General features: G+C 38.4%; 1 protein-coding gene across 3 annotated transcripts in view; it reads right to left on the bottom strand.

Moving 5' to 3' along the window:
- Positions 1 to 650: 650 nt before the first annotated feature.
- Positions 651 to 21880, bottom strand: part of lrch2 (leucine-rich repeats and calponin homology (CH) domain containing 2) — a 180439-nt gene continuing 159209 nt past the window's right edge. For all 3 annotated transcript variants that reach the window (XM_059977329.1, XM_059977330.1, XM_059977331.1), the window contains 5 exons: positions 21665 to 21734; positions 18668 to 18780; positions 15713 to 15850; positions 9296 to 9373; positions 651 to 5134 (listed from right to left, as the gene is read on the bottom strand). In XM_059977329.1, coding sequence (XP_059833312.1) covers positions 5015 to 5134; positions 9296 to 9373; positions 15713 to 15850; positions 18668 to 18780; positions 21665 to 21734 — 519 coding nt within the window. In that variant the 3' untranslated portion in view covers positions 651 to 5014. The remainder of the gene's footprint in view (positions 5135 to 9295; positions 9374 to 15712; positions 15851 to 18667; positions 18781 to 21664; positions 21735 to 21880) is intronic.

The following is a 21880-nucleotide window of genomic DNA, read 5'->3' as shown; positions in this document are numbered from 1 at the left end:
TGCTACTCGCTTAGTATTTTAATATCTTGCAGAAACTGATGGGAATTAATTTATTCTATCAGAATGGTTTTATACATATAGTACAGATACTTTTTTTCATTTGTATTAAATTATAAAATTCTATGATTTTCAAAAACAATTCAAATAAATTTTGTTTTGTTACAATTTAACAAATCACATCAGATCTCTGCCAGTAAGACTGACAAGTTGGTTTACAATACAAACTCGGTGAATGCTTTCTAACTTCAGAATCTTAGTGAAATATTTTCCAATGATATTTTATATAATTTTGCTGGAATGCCAAGATTTGGGTGGACTTAATCTATAATTTTCACTATGCATTTATTCAAGAATTTCAATGGTGCGGGCTTAATTCGGATTGCTGGCGGATCTAGGAAAAATAATCTTCCTGGGCTAAATGTTTGTGATTTGTGTTTCTCAGTCATGCATACAAAAAACTAAACATGTGCTTACCTTATCATTCCTGCTCACTATTTCATAGGATAGTTAATCTAACTGCTTTCCCACTCTGACAAAAGCATTTCTGCAATATGCTGTTTCACAAAAGTGATGAAAAAGTTAAATATTTTAAAGCACATGTGTTTTTTTGGGTGATATTCCATTCAAATTTTATCCCATGATGAAATAACACTAACCTACAATGTATAACTGGCAAATAATATCCAAAATCTACTGCTGATTTCCTTATCCCAAAAGAGGTTTTATACTTGTCACAGAAGTGTAATGACAATTCATTAAATTGATCCCTGGCTTGTAGAATTAAACAGACCTGGCTTGTGTTCAACACACACAAAATGATGGAGGAAGTGAAGAAGTCAAACAGCATCAATGGAAGGGAATAAATTGTTGATTTTGGGCTGAGACTCATCATCAGTACTGGAAAGGAAAGGGACATAAGCTCAAATCAAATGGTGTGGGTGGGAGGAGGAGGTGAAATAAGAAACAGGGAGAGGGTAGATGAAAGAAGGGCTGAAGAAAAAAATGATTAGGATAGGACTGTGGACAATGGATGAAAGGGAAGGAGATGATGGGCAGTTAAGATGGAAACTAGAATGGGGAATGGAAAAAAGAGAACGAGAGAAGGAGGAATTCCCAGAAGTCAGAGAAATTGACGTTCATTCTATTTGTTGAAATATGAAGTGCTGCTCTTCCAGCCCGAGTTTGGCGTTATGGCAGTAGAGGTGACTATGGATCAACAAGTGAGAATGGGAATGGGAAATCAATTGGAAATGGCTTGTATTTTCAGCTTAGAAAAAAAATTAAAGATGACATTGAAATTTACTAAGTATTACAGGATTAAACAGGGTGGATTTTTCTGAGTGTAGAGCCTAGAACTGAAATGAAAACTTCTTAATTCAAAGGTAGTTTAATCATTGGAAGTCTCTACCAGAATGAAATGCGGAGGTTCAGAGTTCATTCAGAATAGGCATCAATTTGTGGCTTGATTTCAAGAGATCTGGGGATAGTGCGGGAGGATTGTTCTGAGGTAGATCAACCATGATTTTCAGACTTGCAGCAGACTGAAAGGCTTGAACATGTAGATATTAAAGAGGATGTGCTAGAGCTTTTGGAAAGCATCAAGTTGGATAAGTCACTGGGACCAGATGAGATGTACCCCAGGCCACTGTGGGAGGCGAGAGAGGAGATTGCTGAGCCTCTGGCAATGATCTTTGCATCATCAATGGGGACTGGAGAGGTTCTGGAGGATTGGAGGGTTGCTGATGTTGTTCCTTTATTCAAGAAAGGGAGTAGAGATAGCCCAGGAAATTATAGACCAGTGAGTCTTACTTCGGTGGTTGGTAAGTTGATAGAGAAGATCCTGAGAGGCAGGATTTATGAACATTTGGAGAGGTATAATATGATTAGGAGTAGTCAGCATGACTTTGTCAAGGGCAGGTCGTGCCTTATGAGGCTGATTGAATTTTTTGAGGATGTGACTAAACACATTGATGAAGGTGGAGCAGTAGATGTAGTGTATACATTTCAGCAAGGTATTTGATAAGGTACCCCATGCAAGGCTTATTGAGAAAGTAAGGAGGCATGGGATCCAAGGGGACATTGTTTTGTGGATCCAGAACTGGCTTGCCCACAAAAAGACAAAGAGTGATTATAGATGGGTCATATTCTGCATAGAGGTCGGTCACCAGTGGAGTGCCTCAAGGGATCTATTCTGGGACCCTTATTCTTCATGATTTTTATAAATGACCTGGATGAGGAAGTGTAGGGATGGGTTAGTAAGTTTGCTGATGACACAAAGGGTGAAGGTGTTGTGGATAGTGTGGACGGCTGTCAGGGGTTACAGAGAGACACTGATAGGATGCAAAACTGGCCTGAGGAAGTGGCAGATGGAGTTCAACCCAGATAAATGTGAAGTGGTTCATTTTGGTAGGTCAAATATGATGGCAGAATACAGTATTAATGGTAAGACTCTTGGCAGTGTGGAGAATCAGAGGGAATTTGGGGTCTGAATCCATAGGACACTCAAAGCAGCTGCACAGGTTGACTCTGTGGTTAAGAAGGCGTATGTTGTATTGGTCTTCATCAATCATGGAACTGAGTTTAGGAGCTGAGAGGTAATGTTGCAGCTATATAGGACCCTGGTCAGACCCCACTAGATTAATAAATCAGTCCAGTTCTGGAGTAGGCTCATTGTCATTACTACAGAACGCATCTTGCTCTGATGTGGAGCCATGTGGGTATTTTACTTTCAAAAATCTAGACTCTAAACGGTACTAATTAACTTTTAGTGAGATGGCTGGATGACATAAACTCATACCTTCATCTCAGTAAACAGAAGGGAAAAGTTCAATATCAGCTCAGCACAAAGGTGGTGACGGTACAGCTGGGGAGGGGTCACAGCGATGGAACAGATAACTCTAGTAGCCCAGACTCAATTCTGACATCCAGTGCTATGCAGAGTATTTATGTTCTTAAAGACATGGATATCTGTTCTCCGAGAGATGACATTTTCTCCCGTATTGGAAAGACATGTTGATTGGCATGTTAATTAACTATTGCAAATGATCTAATATAGACGAATTGTAGGGAAATTGGACAAGGTGAGGAGTAAATGGACATGGCAGAGAATAGGTTACAGGGAAGCAAGTTAGAGTAAGGGATTGATGTGGTTGTTCTGAGAGCCACTATATACTGAATGGCTTACTTCCATATCAGAACATGAAACATATTACATTTGACAATAAATAAATCAAAACTGAGGATGATTAAATTTAACATGACAAATCAATATAATTATTGCAAATCAAAGCTTTCTAGTCAAACTTTGAACCAACAGACAGTATTCCAAAATATGTTTTTTTAAAATAAAACTTGTTCAGCAATTATCCTCAATGGTCAATGGGCTGTGTTATGATGCTAAGTGATAAACAAATAATTGTCTAAACATTTTTTGACAACTGTACCTTCCTTTTTTGTACACCTTGTTACTTTAGGTTGCTTTTGTCTCAGTTTTAGTAGATGAATCTCATATCTTGCCTGGATTTTAACTTTTACACTCCTAAATCCCGAGTGGTGCAACTGGATTCAGTGAAGGCTCTAAATTATGTCCAGAAGGTAAATACTAAAATCACATGGAGTATCTACATATTTAAAAAATAAGCAAATGCTTGTTCAAAAGGTACTTTGTTCATAATAGATTACCATAATCTTGCAATGTACTAGGCTTTAAAGAGGAAAAGTTTCACTACGGAAACTTGGACTTAATTGTAACCACTTGTAATCACCCTGTTAGTGTTTATTAGTAATCAGTTTTCCTTACATGTGGATTTCAAACCAAAGAGCACTGTCTAAAAACATTTACTAACAAGATTAGATGCTCTCTTTATGAAAAAGGTTGAAAAGGTCAGTAATAAAATTTACTACAGGCAGTCTTCAAACTTATTGATATAAAAATAGAAAAAAAAATGAAGAGCACATGCAGTTTTGAATGATGCCTTGGTTAACCAGCAAATGGCTTGCTACAAGCTGAAAGGTTTGTTTAAGACTGTCTATTATCTCAATTAATGCCAACGGTCAGAGTTTAGCATCTGCTCATAGCTTAGCATCCAACACCATATCATATTGTCCAAAAGTCCTTTTCTGTGCAATGATCAGATATACAAGTTTATAAGAACGTTTCATGTCTCCTGTAGCTTTGCACAATTCTTAATTTAGGAATTGCAGGCAGTTTTACTGAATTAATTATTGAAGTTTTCCTCGGTTTGAAGAAACCCATCACACAACATGGAAGCCAAGAATGCTTCCAACCCTTTGGTGTTAGCCAGTCTTAACCAGTATAAGCAAACCTGACATTTCTCAAGGAAATTATAAAGTCAATAATGTTTAAAACTGAAAAGTTTCTTGGCAATAAATTTATATTAGTTCTCCATGAAATGGTAGCCAAAAAGGGTAGAAAAATCCAGTAGCTCTTAAAAAAACATGGAGTAACAACTGAATTTAAAATTGATCAACTTACATATCTAGATAAAAATCACAAATAGGAAGGCAACATGTGGTGGTCAGATTATACAAAAAACTGATTCAAAGATCTTTATGGCACCAAATAAGATTTTTCTGCAAGAGTGGGTTAAATGAACAAAAAATTTTGTACATCTAGAGGGAGCAGAACTTCCTAACAGTATGAACATTTAAATGGATGAGGTCACAATAATGTATTCACTTTTTAAATATTGGTGGAAGGAGCATCTGGTTTATGGACATTGTGCAAAGACCAAGTAACTTGTTCTTTATGGTATGGTAGCTATGGCAAGTTGGGTGAAATTATCTGCCCAGGCAGACAAACACTGCTATTTTATACAAGTTACTGTTTAAACAGTGAAATTTATGAGACTGAATTTTGTTTTAAAAAGAAAAGTGCCAAGTTAAATGTTATTGCCACAGCACGAGTTTTGAATATAGCCTTGTTTGGACTTCACTAGACAACAGAAATTATGAATGTGTTAACTATATAAGTGGCCAAGAACTGAAACATCAATTACACAGCAGATAACTGCGTATGTTTAGATGTAGGTAATTCAAGTAGAGCTTGAACTGTTGAACCCACTTTCACCAATCCACGTTCTTCCAATATATGATGAGGCAGACAAAGTTTATCCTTAAAAAACAAACAGAAGTAGACTCAGTTGGTTACTCTTTCAAATTAAAAATTCAATTTGATATATTCCAATGCAATTTTGCCTATTTTGAACTTAAATTGTTCATGCCAATAGTCAAAGATTTGACAGACACATTACCAGCAGGGAATGGAGGATATAAACCAAATGCAGGCAGGTGGTATTTGCTTAAAGTTGGTATCATGGTCAACACAGCTTTAGTGAGCCAAACTAACTGTTCTTGTGCTGTCTTGTTCCATGTACTATTCACATTAACTGCTCATTAAAAGGTGCTTTTTTAAAAAAAGAAAAGACAATTTCTTTTTTTTTAAAAAAAGTCACTTTCACAGACTTTCAGCATTCAAATCCAAGGCTTTACTTATTTTCAGTGAGCACAAATTTTCAACACACTCATTTTGAAATGATTTATAGATTCGGTAATAAATCTATTCCAGACACTATTAAAGCTTAAAATCTGAAATATAAACAAAAAATGCTTGAAAATTCCAGCAGGTCAGGCAGGATCTCTGAAGGGAGCAGCAGCTAACACAGGGGTCGGCAACCCACGGCTCCGGAGCCACATGCGGCTCTTTCATCTCTGTGCTGTGGCTCCCCGTGGTTTGTTAGTTTTTAAAATGTAATTCGAAATTTGAAGATTATGGTGATCTTGTACAATCTAAATAAAACGTTGTGGCAAGCCCATTTCCTGGCACATCCGAACCGGCTCACAATTAGCCACCGTTCCGGCTAAGGGAGATAGCCTACGGGGGTTTGTGAGTACGTGTCTTTTGGAGCATCCGCGCCCACGGGGGGGGGGGGGGGGGTCGGGTTGAGGGAGGCTTTAAAGCAAGGCTGTTTAGTTCGAATAAAGTTATCTTTGACTGCAGTGTCGTTATTTTAGCGCTGCGTGTAGCACACCGCTACAACGTGTTTTTTATCGCTATTAATATACGTCACCACTGCCAATGCCTGACACCAGTGCGCGATTTCTTTTAATTTTTCGATCCAAGGTAGGCTAGCTAGCAACCCAACATCTTTTATTCGGAGTTCAAAATGTTTTTGTTGCATGCAGAAATGTAATTTCGTTTTCTCTGCAGGAGTTCATCAATTTCATAAATGCAACACATTATAGTTTGTTTATACATAGCATAAAGGCAAAAAAAACATTGTATGCAGTGTTATTTCATTTTAAATGTCAACCGGGTTTTGTGGCTCCCAGTGTTTTTTCTGTGGGAAATGGGTCCATATGGCTCTTTCAGTGGTAAAGGTTGCCGACCCCTGAGCTAACATTTCAGGTCAACTGGAAGTATTAACTGATTTTCTTCCCACAGACGTTACCTGTCCTGCTGAGTTTTCCAAACATTTCTGTTTTTGTTCCACTAAAACATTCTCTCCCTCCCCAAAAAAGCATTCCATAACTGCAAATAGCAGCACTACCAGAAGCAATGCAGTTTTTCCCAGGCTTCTGCAATACCAACGCCTAAAACCATGGCAAGATTTGATCAAGAAAAAGGAGGAAGAATAGCTAAGTTAAAACAAAGCTATCAAACAAGTCCTTTGAAGTTTATAAAGGGATAAAAGAGAACATTTAGGAATATAAAAGGCAAAAAGGGCACGTGAAATGACTTTAGCAAGTGGGATTAAGGTAAATCCCAAAAATTCTTAAGGAAAATAGAAACAAGAGAGTAACTAGGTAAAGAGTAGGTTTTTTCAGGTACCACTGAGGAATTCTATGGGTGGAGACAGGGGATATGAGTGGGTCCTAAATGAGTACTGCTCAATAGTATTCACCTGGAAAGGTTGTGTAGGATTGAGGTGCAGGGGAGAGGTACAGTAAAATTCTAGAACATATTTGCATCAGGAAGAAGTGTTATAAATACTAGCATACATAAATTCACCAGTGAAAGGAACCTGGATGTTTGTGAGGACAGTGTAAATAGGCTGATGTAGCCAGAACATAATGTTGTTTTGAAAGGATGTGCTGGAACTTTTCAGAAACTTTAGATGGACACGTCCCTGGGGCTGGGAGGGGATACATCTCATGTTACTATGGGAAACAAGGGAAGAGATTGCTGGCCTTTGCTACTATTCCTGTGGCCATTGAGGATCAAAGCTTATCACCAGATAATGGAGGGTGGCAACTTTTATTTGTTTATTCACGAAAGGGAATAGAGATAACTCTTGGAAATGATAAGACTAATGAGTCCTACTTCAGTGGTGGGCAAATTATTAGAGAAGATTCCTAGAGACAGGACTTACAGGCATTTGGAAAAACAGTCTGATTACAGATAGTCAGCACAGCTTTGAGAGGAGTAGGTCTTCCCTCACAAGCCTGATTGAACTCTTTGAGGATGTGACAAAGCACATTAATGAAGGCAGAGCAGAGTGTGTGGTGTAGATGTATTTTAGTAAGCCATACAAGATTCCCCTATGGTAGACTTATTCAGAAAGTCATGATCCATGGAAATTTCACTGTGTGGATTCAGAGATGGCTTGGCCATAGAAGGCAGAAAGTGGTAGTAGAAGGAGCATTTTCTGCCTGGAAAAACAGTAACCAGTGGTGTTTCATAGGGATCTGTCCTGGGACCCCTAGTCTTTACGATTTTTTATACATGACTTAGTTAAGGAATTGGAAGGGTGAGTTAATAAGTTTGCAGTTGACATGAACGCTGTTGGACTTGTGGATAGTGTGGAGGTTTGTTGTAGGTTGCAATGGGACATAGGTGTAGAGCTGGGCTGAGAAGAGACAGATGAACATCAATATGGGGAAGTGTGAAGTGTTTCATTTTGGAAAGTCGAATTTGAAGGCAGAGTCCTGTACAGGTTTAATGGTAGGAATCTTAGCAGTGTGGAAGAACAGAGGGATTTTGGGGTTCACATCCATAGATCCCTCAAAGTTGCCACATAAGCTGATAAGGAGGTTAAGGCGGCATATGATGCATTCACCTTGAGTAGTTGTGGGATTGAATTCAAGAGCTGCTCTAAAAGCTGATCAAGCCATGCTTGGAATATTGTGTTCTGGTCAACTCATTATTGTAAAGATGTGGAAGCTTTAGATAGGATGCAAAGGAAATTTACCAGAATGCTGCCTGGATTAGACAGCATGTCTTATGAGGATAGATTGAGTGAGCAGGGCTTTTCTCTTTGGAGCAATAGAGGACGAGTTAGAGGAGTACAAGTTGATAAGAGGCATAGATCAAGTGGATAGCTGGAGGCTTTGTCCCAGGGTAGAAAGGGATAATATGAGGGGACGTAATTTTAAGGTGATTGGAGAAAAGTTTAGTGGGGATGCCAGAGATGAGTTGCTTTTTTTTTATGCGCGCGCACGCACACACACAGTGCTGGGTGCAAGGAACACTCAGTGAGGATGGTGGCAGAGGCAGATACAATGGGGAAATTTAATAGACTCTTAGATAGGCACAAGAATGATAGAAACATGGAGGGCTATGTGGGGGGAGGGGAAGGGTTAGATTGATCTTAGATACTCTAAGAAGTCATCACAACATCACGGACCAAAGGATCTATACTTTGCTGTAGTGTTCTAAGTTCTATACCCAAATCATGGCACTGGACTGTTGTAATATCTTTGTTTGGAATGGATGTTTTGTTAATCTCGATGATCGACTCAAAAAAAAATTGACCCAAAACATTATCTGTTGTTCCATATTCCTGCTTTTTGTATATTTTAAATTTCCAACATACACAGTAATATATTTTTATTTCTATGATAATTTAAAAAAAGCTCTTTCTAGAGCATAGACCAAATAAGTACATGAAGATTTGATTTTTATGGATCACTTGACAGGATGTTTAGAGATGGACTTCTGTTAGTCATCATTTATCATAACGATGGTTTGGAGGGAAACTATCAGCAACATCCATAAATGTACAGGACCAAGAATGATCAGAAACATCAAAATAACTAGGCTACAGAATAGCCTCTTACAGCATGCAAGAAATAAAATATGATTAATGAAATGCTTTAAGATATGATGTGATTATTCTTCATAAGACTGGGGCATTAATACAAGAACTTCAAATTATACTCTGTCAGCTTCCAATTACAACTATGTATCAGTTTCAGGATTTTGGCATTGCAGACATTGTTGAAACAGCTTTTAAAAGTATTATTTAATATGAGATCCCAATTATTTATATATTACCTCTGGAACTCCTAGTTTTCTGCAAGCCTCAAGAAAATTTTCAACATTTCTTCTGCACTTTGCCATACTCAGTTTAGGCTGAAGAAAGAAAGAAAACTAAGTCAAGATAATGCTTTCTTCTAAGAAAGACCACTGAAGGTTGTAAAAAATAAATCAGGACATCTAGTAAGCATTGCTTAAAGAAATAAATACAAAGTTTCTAAAAGTCATATTTCTGATTTGTTTAAAGAATTATTTAAGTTAACAGACACACCCGAGTTAAGACACTAACATAGCTTTATTGCTTTCTAGTTTAGTTAATTTCTATGTACTTCATTGGTTATGAAAAACTTTGTTAGTGCTCAACAAAGTATGAGCTGTAAAACACAATCCAGATACTAGTTAGTGGAAGCCAAAAGATTAGAAACAATAGCAATTTTACTCCATACACACAAAATGCTGGAGGAACTCAGCAGGTCAGGCAGTGTATGTGGAAAAGACAGTCGACATTTTGGGCCGAGATCCATCCACAGCACTGAAGAAAGAATGCCAGGGAGTAGATTTAAAAGGTGGGGGAGGGAAGAGAGAAACACAGTGATAGTTGAAATCTGAAGAAGGGATGAAGTGAAGAGCTGGGAAGTTGGTGAAAGAGATACAGGGCTGGAGAAAGGGGAAATTGATAGAAGAGGACAGAGGCCATGGAAGAAATAAAAGGCGAGGGGGGGAAGAGAAGGAGCACCAGAGAGAGATTATGGGCGGGCAGGGTGAGAGAAGGAAAAGGGGATGGGGAATAGTGAAAGGGGCAGGGTATTACCAGAAGTTTGAGAAATCGATGTTCATGCCATCAGGTTGGAGGCTACCCAAATGGAATACAAGGTGTTGTTCCTCTAAGCCGAGTGTGGCCTCAACACAACAATAGAGGAGGCCATGGATAGACTTATCAGAATGGAATGTGAGGTTGAATTATAATGGGTGGCCACTGAGAGGTCCCACTTCTTCTGGCAGATGGAGCATAGATGCTGGGCGAAGCAGTCTCCCAATATACATTGGATATCACCATTATACAGGATGCCACACCAGGAGTACCGGACGCAGTGTATGACCCCAACAGACTCACAGCTAAAGTGTTGCTTCACCTGGAAGGACTGTTTAGGGCCCTGAATGATAGACAGGGAGGAGATGTAAGGGCAGGTGTAGCACGTGTTCTGCCTACAAGTATAGTGGAAGTTGTGCAGAATTATGTGCTGGACGCAGAGGCTGGTGGGATGGTAGGTGAAGACAAGAGAAACACTCTCCCTGGTAGGGTGGCAGGAGGATGGGGGTGAGAGCAGACGTGCGTGATAGGGTCCCTTTTCTCCTCACCTACCTCCCCACCAGCCTCCATGTCAGCACTTAATTCTCTGCAAATTCCACCATCTACAATGGGATCCCACCACCAAGCTCATCTTGCCCTCCCCTCATCCCCCAACTTTCTGCTTTCCCCTTTTCTCTATCTCACCTTACCTCCTTGGGCATCCATCATTTCTCTCTGGTGCTCCCTCCCTCTTTTTCTTTTTTCCATGGCCTTCTGTTCTCTCCTATCAGACCACATGCCCCCTTCTCCATCTCTGTATCTCTTTCACCAAACAACTGCCCAGCTCTTTACTTCATCCCTCCTCCTTCAGGTTTCACCTATCACCTTGTGTTTCTCTTTCCTCCTCCCCCCAAGCTTTTAAATCTACTCCTCAGCTTTTTTTCCTTCAGTCCTGCTGAAGGGTCTCAGCCTGAAACATTGACTGTACTCTTTTCCTACATGCTGCCTGGCCTGCTGAGTTGCTCCAGTATTTTGTGTGTGTTGCTTGGATTTCCAGCATCTGCAGATTTTCACTTGTTTGGAACTTTACTACATTGTTTTATTCATGAAAAAATACTGTTTTTAAAGATAGTCATTTTAAAAGGAAATTTCAGATTGTTTTTTTTAAAGATCAGCAGAAACCTGTGGCAATTATCAAAATTTGCACAGCTGGCTTCGATATTTGGCCTAGATCATAATCATGCAGGTTTTTTTTATCTGATCATTTCCTTTCCATTAAAATAAGATAACAAAGCTCGAGAATTAAATAACTTCAATTATTCAAGCTAATTATGTATTTACAAACTGCATTAACAGGGATGAAAATGCAAAGACTGCAGTTTACTTTTAACTTTAGAAATCATAGTAAAACAAACTGCAAGAAGTTTAAGTTCAACCAATCATGAACGGCCATGATTACAGCAAAATGAAAGAGCTACTTTGGAGCCAAGGTGCAAAACACAATACCAACCATCACGCACAACATAAAGCACATTCAGCATGCACGATATCAGTGAAATACAGTCCCACAGAAAAACAGATAGTCCACGACCCTCAGTCCATGAACGCTGCAGTAATCTGCAACCGAACAATAATGCTCGTCTTCTGTTGAGTGAGCACTGGGATCAGCATCAACTCCAGCTTGGACGTCAGGCCACATCGCCTCTGACGCCTCTTTCCTGCGCGGCTGTAAATAGTTGATACTGCAGCTTGAGGTCTAACCCTTGCTGTGACCAACCACATAGCTCCCCTGCTGTTCACCAACAAATCAGTGAATCAGATTTGCAGTATTCCACATTAACAATGTCCAACAGGGTCTTGCAATCACAAGAAAAGTGACTAAGATGATCACTCGCTGTTAGACTGCACACCGCCTTCACACTTCTGACACAGGCAGTTGCACCTTTTGCTCCCTCAGTGTTTCTGCCCATAAGTAACTCACTGATGGGAAAGACCTGCAGTACTTAATGTTCTTAGTGTCCAGCAGAGTCTTGTAATCATAAAAAATGCATTTAAAGACAATAGCCCCCCTTCAGTTGACCCCGTAAAAGCTGGTGCAATTGATCACACCACCATCTTAACGGAAGTAGTATGCAGCAGTGCTGCTTTTACATGGAATTCTAAGGAATAAGTGTCTAGTTGCATCTATTGCAAAAATTTGTAGTTACAAGAAGAGCTTCATTTTTCTTTTAACTTGCACCTACTTTTATTACAATAAAAGGACTCTTAACTTAACCAAACCAGCATGCATCACTTTTCAGTCTTGACAAAAGGCATTTGTTTTGGTCTTTCCTGGAAGGTTTAGGTATCCAAAGTAGTTTAAGTCTTTAAAGTGGTTAAACATGTATTTGAGAATGGTGGGCAAAATCCTGTCACAACTCTACGGTTATCAGGAATAAGTCAATGACTTACATTCTTGAAGTAATTACACAAGTTTCCTTGGTTATTTATCGTTGCATACAACAATTTTATTTGCAGTTTCTATCATTTGGGCTGACGTATTTTATGCAAAGAAAATAAGCAATTTCAGATCTCCACATTTAACTACATGCCAGATTGGAAACACTGGATTTTACAATGGTCAATGTGATTAACTTCAATGAGACCAATTTACAGAGCTTATGTCATATAGTGTTGGCATGTGGCCAAGTGGTTAAGGTGTTGGTCTAGTGATCTGAAAGTCGCTAGTTCGAGCCTAAGGCAGTGTGTTGTGTCTTTGAGCAAGGCACTTAACCACACATTGCTCTGTGATGACACTGGTGTATCGGCCCTCTTGCCCTTCCCTTGGACAACATCGGCATAGGGAGACTTGCAGCATGGGCAACTGCTGGTCTCCCATACAACCCTGCCAGGCCTGTGCCCTGGAAACTTCCCAAGGCGCAAATCCATGGTCTCTCGGGTGTCATATAACACATCAGGAAGCTCAGATATTTAAACATGTTCACAAATGTCAACCGCATATTGATCAATTTGCATAATTTCAAGATCAGATCATTACAACTAAACCATTTCAATTATAAATTCAATAAATGAAATAAAATATCATAAGAGATAAGATTAACTTTGGTGCAAGGCAAATTTTACTTGAGTTAAGTGCTTTGGTAAAAATGGAAACAGTTACTGGAAGGTCAGTCAGGTTCACAACACAAGGAGTTCAGCATAGTTAAGTTTCCAAAGAAAAGATTAGCACTCTCAAATCTAGATCTCCCTTGGGTAATAAAGTGATGCAGAGTACAGAAAAACAAACAAGAGAAGATGATACCAGACACAAGTTTTCTAGAACAGAAAGCATGAAATAGTATATAAAGTTTATAAGGGCAAGTATACAAGCAAAAGGATATTTCAAAGTGCTGTCATACAAAATCAAAGATGTTTCATTGGCACATGAACAAGAGGAGAATAATGAAATGTAGGACTGAACAAAAACTATGTTTCAGTAAAGGATGTAGGTAAGATTCATAATAAGTACTTTGAAACCATTTTCACTGAAGTCGGGAGTGATGCTATTATTGTAATTCAAGCTTAAGCTTAAAAATGTAGATGGCAAAAAACATAATGAAAATAGTATTAAGGAATTTATTATGCTTGAACATGAACAAGTTGCATGGCTTTAGTGAATTTTGTCCCAATTAGTCAATTTCTATGATAGAAGTCTTAATTTTTAAATACCTGAATACTAACTGAGATACAGTCTGTAAAATTACAACACTGCATTCAGGGAAATTGAAGAGCTGTGACTTACAGGGCTGTATGCATGATATTGGAAAGTGAAATGAAGTTGGGTAGTACTTTTTATTGACTAGATTTAAAGTGCCAAAAAAAAAGAACTGCAATAGTTAAGAAAGGGTCTCGTTATCAAGTCTTAAGGGTGATTTCAGGGTAGGCCAAAATTGACACAATTGAATAAAATGTAAGAAATATAATGTTTTATGAAAATATGTATGGTATAGAGAGAGTAGATAGAGGAATATTAGTTTAACTGGTTGGCAAGTGGGTCACAGACTCAGAATGTGCAATTGGGGAACAAAGAATTTAGGATGCATTTTTTGAACACATTGCCAACAGGAAATATTTTCCTGAAGCAAAGCTGGAATATTATTTTGAACAGAGTCGGATAAAGACTACTAAGAAAAATATGAAAAAGTAAAGAACTAAAATTAATGGGTTTAACAACCTTTTTTGCTGAGTCTTCATTCTTTGTGGTGTGGGCAAGGACTGAGTTCTCAATTCAGTGCCTGTGCATTTTAAAGTCCAAAATAGCAGTCATCATGGCTTACTTTGGCAACCGTTCTGCCTGAGACCACAACGAATTACAGAGATTTGTGGATACTTTAATACTTTACTTTTTTGTCCCCAAACAATTGATACTGGAGCATACAATCATCACAGTGATATTTGATTCTGTGCTTCGCACTCCCTGGAGTACAAATCAATAGTAAATATAATAAAAATTTAAAGTATAAATCATAAATAAAAAAAATAGAAAAGGGAAAGTAAAGTAGTGCAAGTCAGGTCCGGATATTTGGAAGGTACGGCCCAGATCCGGGTCAGGATCTGTTCAGCAGTCTTATCACAGTTGGAAAGAAGCTGTTCCCAAATCCGGCCATACGAACCTTCAAGCTCCTGAACCTCCTCCTGGAGGGAAGAGGGACAAGAAGTGTGTGGGCTGGGTGGGTCGTCTCCTTGATTATCCTGGCAGCACTGCTTCAACAGCATCGGATACATCACAGAATCGAGCTTCCCTCTCCATGGACTAAGTCTACATGCTGCTGTCTTGGTAAAGCTGCCAACATAGTCAAAGATCCCACCCGTACCAGGCATTCTCCTGCAGAAACACCTAAAACCACATACCACCTTGGTGAAGGACAGCTTCTCTCTCTCTAATACAAGACTACTGAGCAATCCCCTTGCACAACAATTTAGATTCTTGGCTTCACAACTTACTTTGCTGTGGCCTTGGATCTTATTGTCTCCCCATGTTGCACTTTTCCTGAAACTAATACTTTATTCTACAGTCTGGTCTTTTTTTGTATTACCTCAATGTAGTTATTTGACAAGATGATCTGCATGGATGGCAAGCAAAACAAAGAACTTCCACTGAACTTTAGTATATGTAACAATGAACCTATTTACCAAATCAATTGTAGTGGGCTGGGTAGGGGTAAGTATCCAATGCTGTGCCCAGTCAATCGATAAAGAGTATGGAATATATACATACATACACACGCACAGATGGAGAAAAGAAAGGCCGAACGTTTTTTTAAAAAAAAGAAAAAAAAAAGCATTTCAATATCCCTATTAGTTTAAAGAGCTTAAACAAAAAATATGTTTCAAGGTATTGTGACAAAAGGATTTTAAAACCGATGAAGATTGTAGCAAGCTTTACAAGCAATGAAATACTTCTGAAATATATCTGTTGTATCATCAGAAACAGCAGTAAATTTAAGCCCCATCAAGCAAATATGGAAATATGTAAAGTTCCCTTTTGCATGAGTTTACAGAAACTTTACTTCACAGTTCTAACACATATGAAATCTATGATATAAATATCGGTGGAATGGATATTAATATGTCAGCTATAACATTTGTATTGTCTGTAGACTTACCACGGCTGGTGATGGGACATGGATGCTGGCCACTGATCGTGGACGAATATGATTGGCAAGATGGCACAGTACCACCCCATCCATTAATGCTGCGCCGATGTCTTCTGGTAAAACTACTTTTAATCTTAATTCAAGGTTCTGTTTAAGTGGTGGGAAAGAAGTTTATTTCATTTTAAAAGCATTTAATCACAAAACATAGAAAAGAACATGGCAGAGATTACTTTCATTCAGTCGTCTTCCCTATTTATTTTTATCTCTAATAAGCCTTTGGAGCATGAGAAAGTTGATGTAGCCATTTCAAACATAACAAGAGTCAGAACCACAAATACTCTAGCTTAAGTTAGCAAAATGCAATCAGAAATCCATGATTAGGAGGAATATGAAAACTTTTAAGTTAGGTGAAACATGCAATAGCTTGCAGTATTCAAATTAGTGGCCATAATAAAAAATAAAATCATGACTTTTGTTACTTTCTGCACAATATATGTCTGGAATACTCAAACTGCCCACAGAAAATGCAAGCCCTTACCCTGGACTACTTCAATCGTTTATGCCCACATGCCCCTTCTGCATTACCAGGTATATACTATGAGGAATCCATTAATGTCTTCAAAACTTCTGATCTTTCCTTCCATTTCTGCCAAAGGGGCATGGGTGAGCTGTTTTGCTGTTTTTTTTAAAAGCAGAAGTGGCAGTGATATTGGAAGGAATGAGCAGTGGATAAAGTACAAACCAACTAGTTTCTTTTCTCCTGAATATCTTTAGAAGTGTTTTTGGAGCTATTCTCATGCAAGTAGATAGCATTCTTTAAGACTCCTGACATATGACTGATGCAGTACTCTGTCATACTGTACATTCAGTCAAATGCTGACTTAATGTAAAGGACAATCAATTTCATTGTGTTAAATTTGCTAACTTTCTTTAATATAGTCAACAGCTGTTGAGAAATTTGGAGTCTACTGGTTCTGAAACAAAAATAATCTGAACACAAAACGGAATATTTACTGATAAGTTCTATTAAATAGATCAACACACTATTGCCTTCCACTACCTTACTTAGATTATTGCCTAGATTAAATTTATCCTGGTTTGTGTAGACCGGATATTCCTGGGTAATTTTCCACTTTAATTGACTGAAAGCTGCTGCTGTTGTTCTACTACTGGAATAGAGGCAGGTTTCAGAGTACAGATCATACCCACAGGCACTGCTAATACTGGTGAGTACTGTTGTATATCTGTGATAGTGGATTGGTGAGGTCAAAGCTAAATATCTTTTTCATTAAGGTTAATATCCTGTGCCAAATCACACCATATATGTTTCAGGACTTGGTCAGTAATACGAAGGCACTTTTTCTGACAGATATTTAAACCTCACCTTCCAGCTGTCAGCGCTTCATTTAAATGGTACTTAGAATTCTGATTTACCAGTCTAAGAAGTTGGGGGAGGGGGTTATCATTTGGTGCTTCCTTTTCCCAAATCTGACCAAATGCTATCATTTAATTACTGGGAGTAGCGTTTATTTTGAGATTCATGCTGAACCCCTTCTGGCCCAATGAGCCACACCACCCAGCAACCCGCCTATTTAACCCCAACCTGATCACAATTTACAATGCCCAATTAACCTACTAACTGGAATGTCTTTGGACCAATTGAGAAAATCAGAGCATCTGGAGGAAGCCTATGCAGTCACAGGGAGAATGTACAAACCTACGGTGCTGGAGTTGAACTCCGAACTCTGACACCCTGAGTGGTAATAGTTTTGCACTAACCTCTATGCTACTTTGGTGCCCTTGATGCTACTCCATAAATGATGCTGTGTACATGAAATTAAATATCAATCTTGATAATTATCACTTTACACTATCCACCTCACTCATTTATAAGCTACATTTTCAATTAATCTAATTTTAGTCCAGATGAAGTGCCATTATGTAATGTATTAACCTCCACTGCATTATAACTAATCTAACTAATAACTAAATTAATGAGACATGAGGTACAGATCAACAGTATTTTAACTGAATAACAATAGTTGATCTGCTACGAATAAGGCAGCAATTAGGCCACTTAGTCTGGTTCACCATTCAATGTCATCATGTCTTAATCAAAGGGTCCTGAAGGGCTTTGACAGAATGCACATGGAAATTTCCTTTGCTGTGGAAGAATTTAGAACCGGGGATCACTGTTTTAGAACAGATAGAGATAGATGAGGCTTTGTTTATGTCAATGATTTCTTATGTCCTTGGAAATGCTTCCACCGAAAGTGGTGGAAGCAGAATCTTTGAAAACTTTTAAGCCGGGATGGATGGGAACATGGAGTTGAGGTTCTAGTCATGCTATTAAACACAGAAGCAGAGTGTCCTCCTCCAAATAGGTACTCAGCTATGTATGCAAACCTGTGCGCCATTTCCCTTACCACTTTGATTAACAAAGATCTGAGAAAATTTTAAAATTAATTTAACTAATTAAAAACTTCCATCAACCTTTGATGAGCAAACATTTCCAACTATGTAATTGATGTATGTTGGCCTTAAAGATGCACACCACTCAACTAATTGAAAAGGTTTCTTCTCCATCCACCAGATCATCACCCCTTAATACCTTAAACATTTCAATTAAACTGCTTTTCACCCTTCTAAATCAGAGTGAATAATTTGATTAAGACCCTTGCAGATTTTCAGGTTAAAAAAGCACTCAGTTTGCTATAGAACAATTTCTGTCACTTGTACTCTGGATCCCCATGTAAAAAAATCAATTTACTATCCTTGTCAATTACTATTTTCGATAGAACTCTTAACAATATCTATATAGACTAACATTTCTTTGGACTTAACCTTTTAAAAAAAAACGTTCTGTAACTAAATGATTCTACTTAGTTGCTAATTTTGTAACATTGTCAAGTTCAAGACATGTTAATGTGAACAGTTAAGGACAAACTGTTTCACAGTTTTTACCTGTTTAAGCTGCCTAATCTGTTCCAATTCTTCTCTTAGGTGTTCCATCTTCCTTCGAATAGTAAATCCTGGGTCCATAGCTCCAAATTCCTGACGAGATGGACGGGTGAAAGCTGTTAAAATAATTAAAAACAAGCCTATCAGCTGAAATCTTGGGACATAAGCAATGATAGCCAGAACCGTGTCACTGTATTACATCTTGCTGAGTCTGTCCAAATACTCGAGAGGCGGGGTTCCATGGCTCATTTTAAGTATATTAAGTGTGGCTAAAGTATAACTAGAGGGGATACCGAGAGCAAAAGCATTGGTGGGATCACCTAGAGTGAGTAAGGAATGTGTTCTACACATGATGGAGTGGAGCCCAGAGGCTGCATTAAGATTGGAGGCACCATAGGTTTGTCAAGGTATAAAATAAGTGCTGTAAAGAAAGGACAGCCATTTTAATAGGGGCTGTTAAGGTCAAAACGTAGGGTTTGCGGAGCACCTGGCTTCGGTAAGAAGGACGAGTAGTGATAAGGTAATGTGTTTTTTTAGTTTTCTCTTTCGTAGGAGGGAAAACTGGGTATAAAGGTTATGGAGGGTATAAAGGATATTTCTCCTGCAGTACGCAGGAGATAAGGGAAATTACAAAGTCCCTGATGAGTACATCTGCCAAAGGTGTGCCAAGCTGTAGTTCCTGTCAGACCACAGAGCTGCTGAAGCTGTGGCTGGGCTCACAATGGAACATCCAGGATGTGAAGAGTGTGGTAGATAACATGTTTAGTGAATTGGTCATGCCCCAGGTACAGAAAGAGGAGATGAGTGAAAACCAGTAAGAGCACAGGTAACTTAGAAGACATCTTGGTCATGTCTTTCTCAAACTGGTATACTGTTATGAATACAGTTGGGGGGGGGGGGTGCGGATCATGGCCTCTCAAAGTAGCAGTAACCAACAAGTTTGGGGTGCCACTATTGGCACTGACACACAGGTAGGAAAGGAAAAGACAAGGCGTGCAGTAGTGAAGGAGAGTTGGTGAGAACAGACAGGAATTTATGTGGCTCAGAGTGAGACTCCAGAATGGCCTGTAGTTTCCTTCATGCCAGGGTTAAGTATATCCTAGTACAGGCACAGAACATTCCGCAGGGAAGAGAATAGGCAGAGGGAGGAATGATTTAGATAGAGAGAGAAAAAGAAAGCCCTGCAGAGTGAATTTAGGGAGTTAGGCAGGATATTAAAATGCAGGATCTTTAGTGTCCACCTCAGGATTACTCCTTATGCCACATGCTGGTGAAGATAGAATAGATGAATGTCTGGCTTAAGAGCTGGTGCAATGAGGAGGATTTCAAGCTCTTCTGGGTCAGGTAGGACCTATACAAGTTTTAAGTCACATCTAAAGAGGAAGGGAACAAAATCCTTGCAGGGAATTTTGATCACACAGGCAGGAAGTTTTAAGCTAACTTGGCATAGGTTTGGGAAACTCAGTAGCAGTGCAACAGGTGGGAAGATTGACACAAGTCTAAAATAAATCACTGAACTGACAGAGGCAGGTAACAGATGTGAGTGGGGGCCATAGATTCATGTGCATTTACTTTAACAAAAGGAGCTTTATGAGAAAATCACATTACTTCAGAAAGCATGGGTCCCAACCATTTTTTATGCCATGGACCAATACTATTAAGTAAGGGGTCTGTAGACCCTAGGTTGGATACCCCTGCTCTAGACCATTGATCAACACTTTGAATTATGATATTATTCTAAGTACTGAGACATGGATGACTGGCAGTTTGATCTGCTGATGTGACAGACAGAGTGCAAAAGAGAAGGAAAGTTCATGCTTCTGATTATGGAGAACACCACACTGGTATGCAGGGAGGATATCTGGGTCATAAAATATGACATTGGGGCAGAACTTAATAAGAGAGGGATAAACACTTGGCTGGAGTTATACAAGAGGCCTTCAATGTTCAGCAGCAATTAGAAAAGCATATGTAAATAAATCACAACAAGATGTAAAGGCAATACAGTTGTAATAGTGAGGTATCATAACTTTCCCTATATTGACCGGAATTTGCCTTGGGGCATGAAGTTTAGATGGAGCAGAATTTGTAGGTGCATTTAAGGTAGCTTTTTGAAACCATATGTATATTGTCCGACCAGAAAATGAGTTGTACTTGACCTTGCCTCACAAAATAAAACTAAACTTTGCTTTCATACTTGATGTAGCATTGAACTCACCCATTCTGATTTATATTTCCTTTTCAGTCCTGTTGTATTAATCCTTTAATCTTGTGATACTCAAATGATTTCCCTGTTTACTCAGAACCTTAAGATCCAATTTTCCTAGCAGATCATAATCTATTAGGGACATTTTTGAGTAACTTAAATGAAGCTTTCAATGTTGCATTCAAGTATAAACATGTTTTCCTGTTTATATACATTGTTTTATTAAAGATTAACATCAACCACATTTTATGGGTAGGAACAGCAAATTTTCTGCCAGATCGACATACTATTTTGTAGTATTCTGTCATTATCATTCCACCATTTTTCCACAATGAAACTCTACAAATACAAAAACCAAATATTTTCTATTTGAATTCAATTCATAAATGAATCTCTGAATGCTAGAGAATACTTTTAAGTAAAAAGCAGTATTTCAAATTGGGATCCTTAAAAGGAACTTCAGTTCTCCTATATTTGGAGTTATTTGTTTCAATTATCTGCAGGATCTTTGTCAACCAGCTAAGAATTTGACCACACTGATAATCTATTGACTGCAGCTTTCTAACCTGTCCTAGATCTTCAGATATACAGCTTATTTACGTATATTGAAATTCTTAATAGACGTCATACCTACATAAAATGATGGTGATAACCATACTTACTGATGTATCAAAATTACCTGGAAGTTCTTTGTGCAGACTAATTTTTAACCTCAGTACTTATACATAATAATGTAAAGCTCAACAGGTTGGGCTACGGCAAGAGAGATTCAGAGTGAACATTACATGACTTACCAGATCGAGGTTTGAGACCAAAAGGTACTGCTGAGGGTGGTGTGGAGAAGGCAATGAACCTACCTTCCTCCTGTGATAGAATACAATAAATTTTAACCAACATTTTTTTTCGTCAAAAGCTTATGTCAAGTTAAATATCAGCAATTCAAAAAGTCACTTTCTGAAATTTCTAATTGTACTCAAATTTATTTTCAAACCAACATCTTTCAAACTATT

This window comes from Hypanus sabinus, chromosome 8 (assembly GCF_030144855.1).
Source record: "Hypanus sabinus isolate sHypSab1 chromosome 8, sHypSab1.hap1, whole genome shotgun sequence".
Lineage (NCBI taxonomy): Eukaryota > Metazoa > Chordata > Chondrichthyes > Myliobatiformes > Dasyatidae > Hypanus > Hypanus sabinus.
Note: the sequence above shows the minus strand (reverse complement) of the source record. Positions and strands in the feature narration are given on the sequence as shown.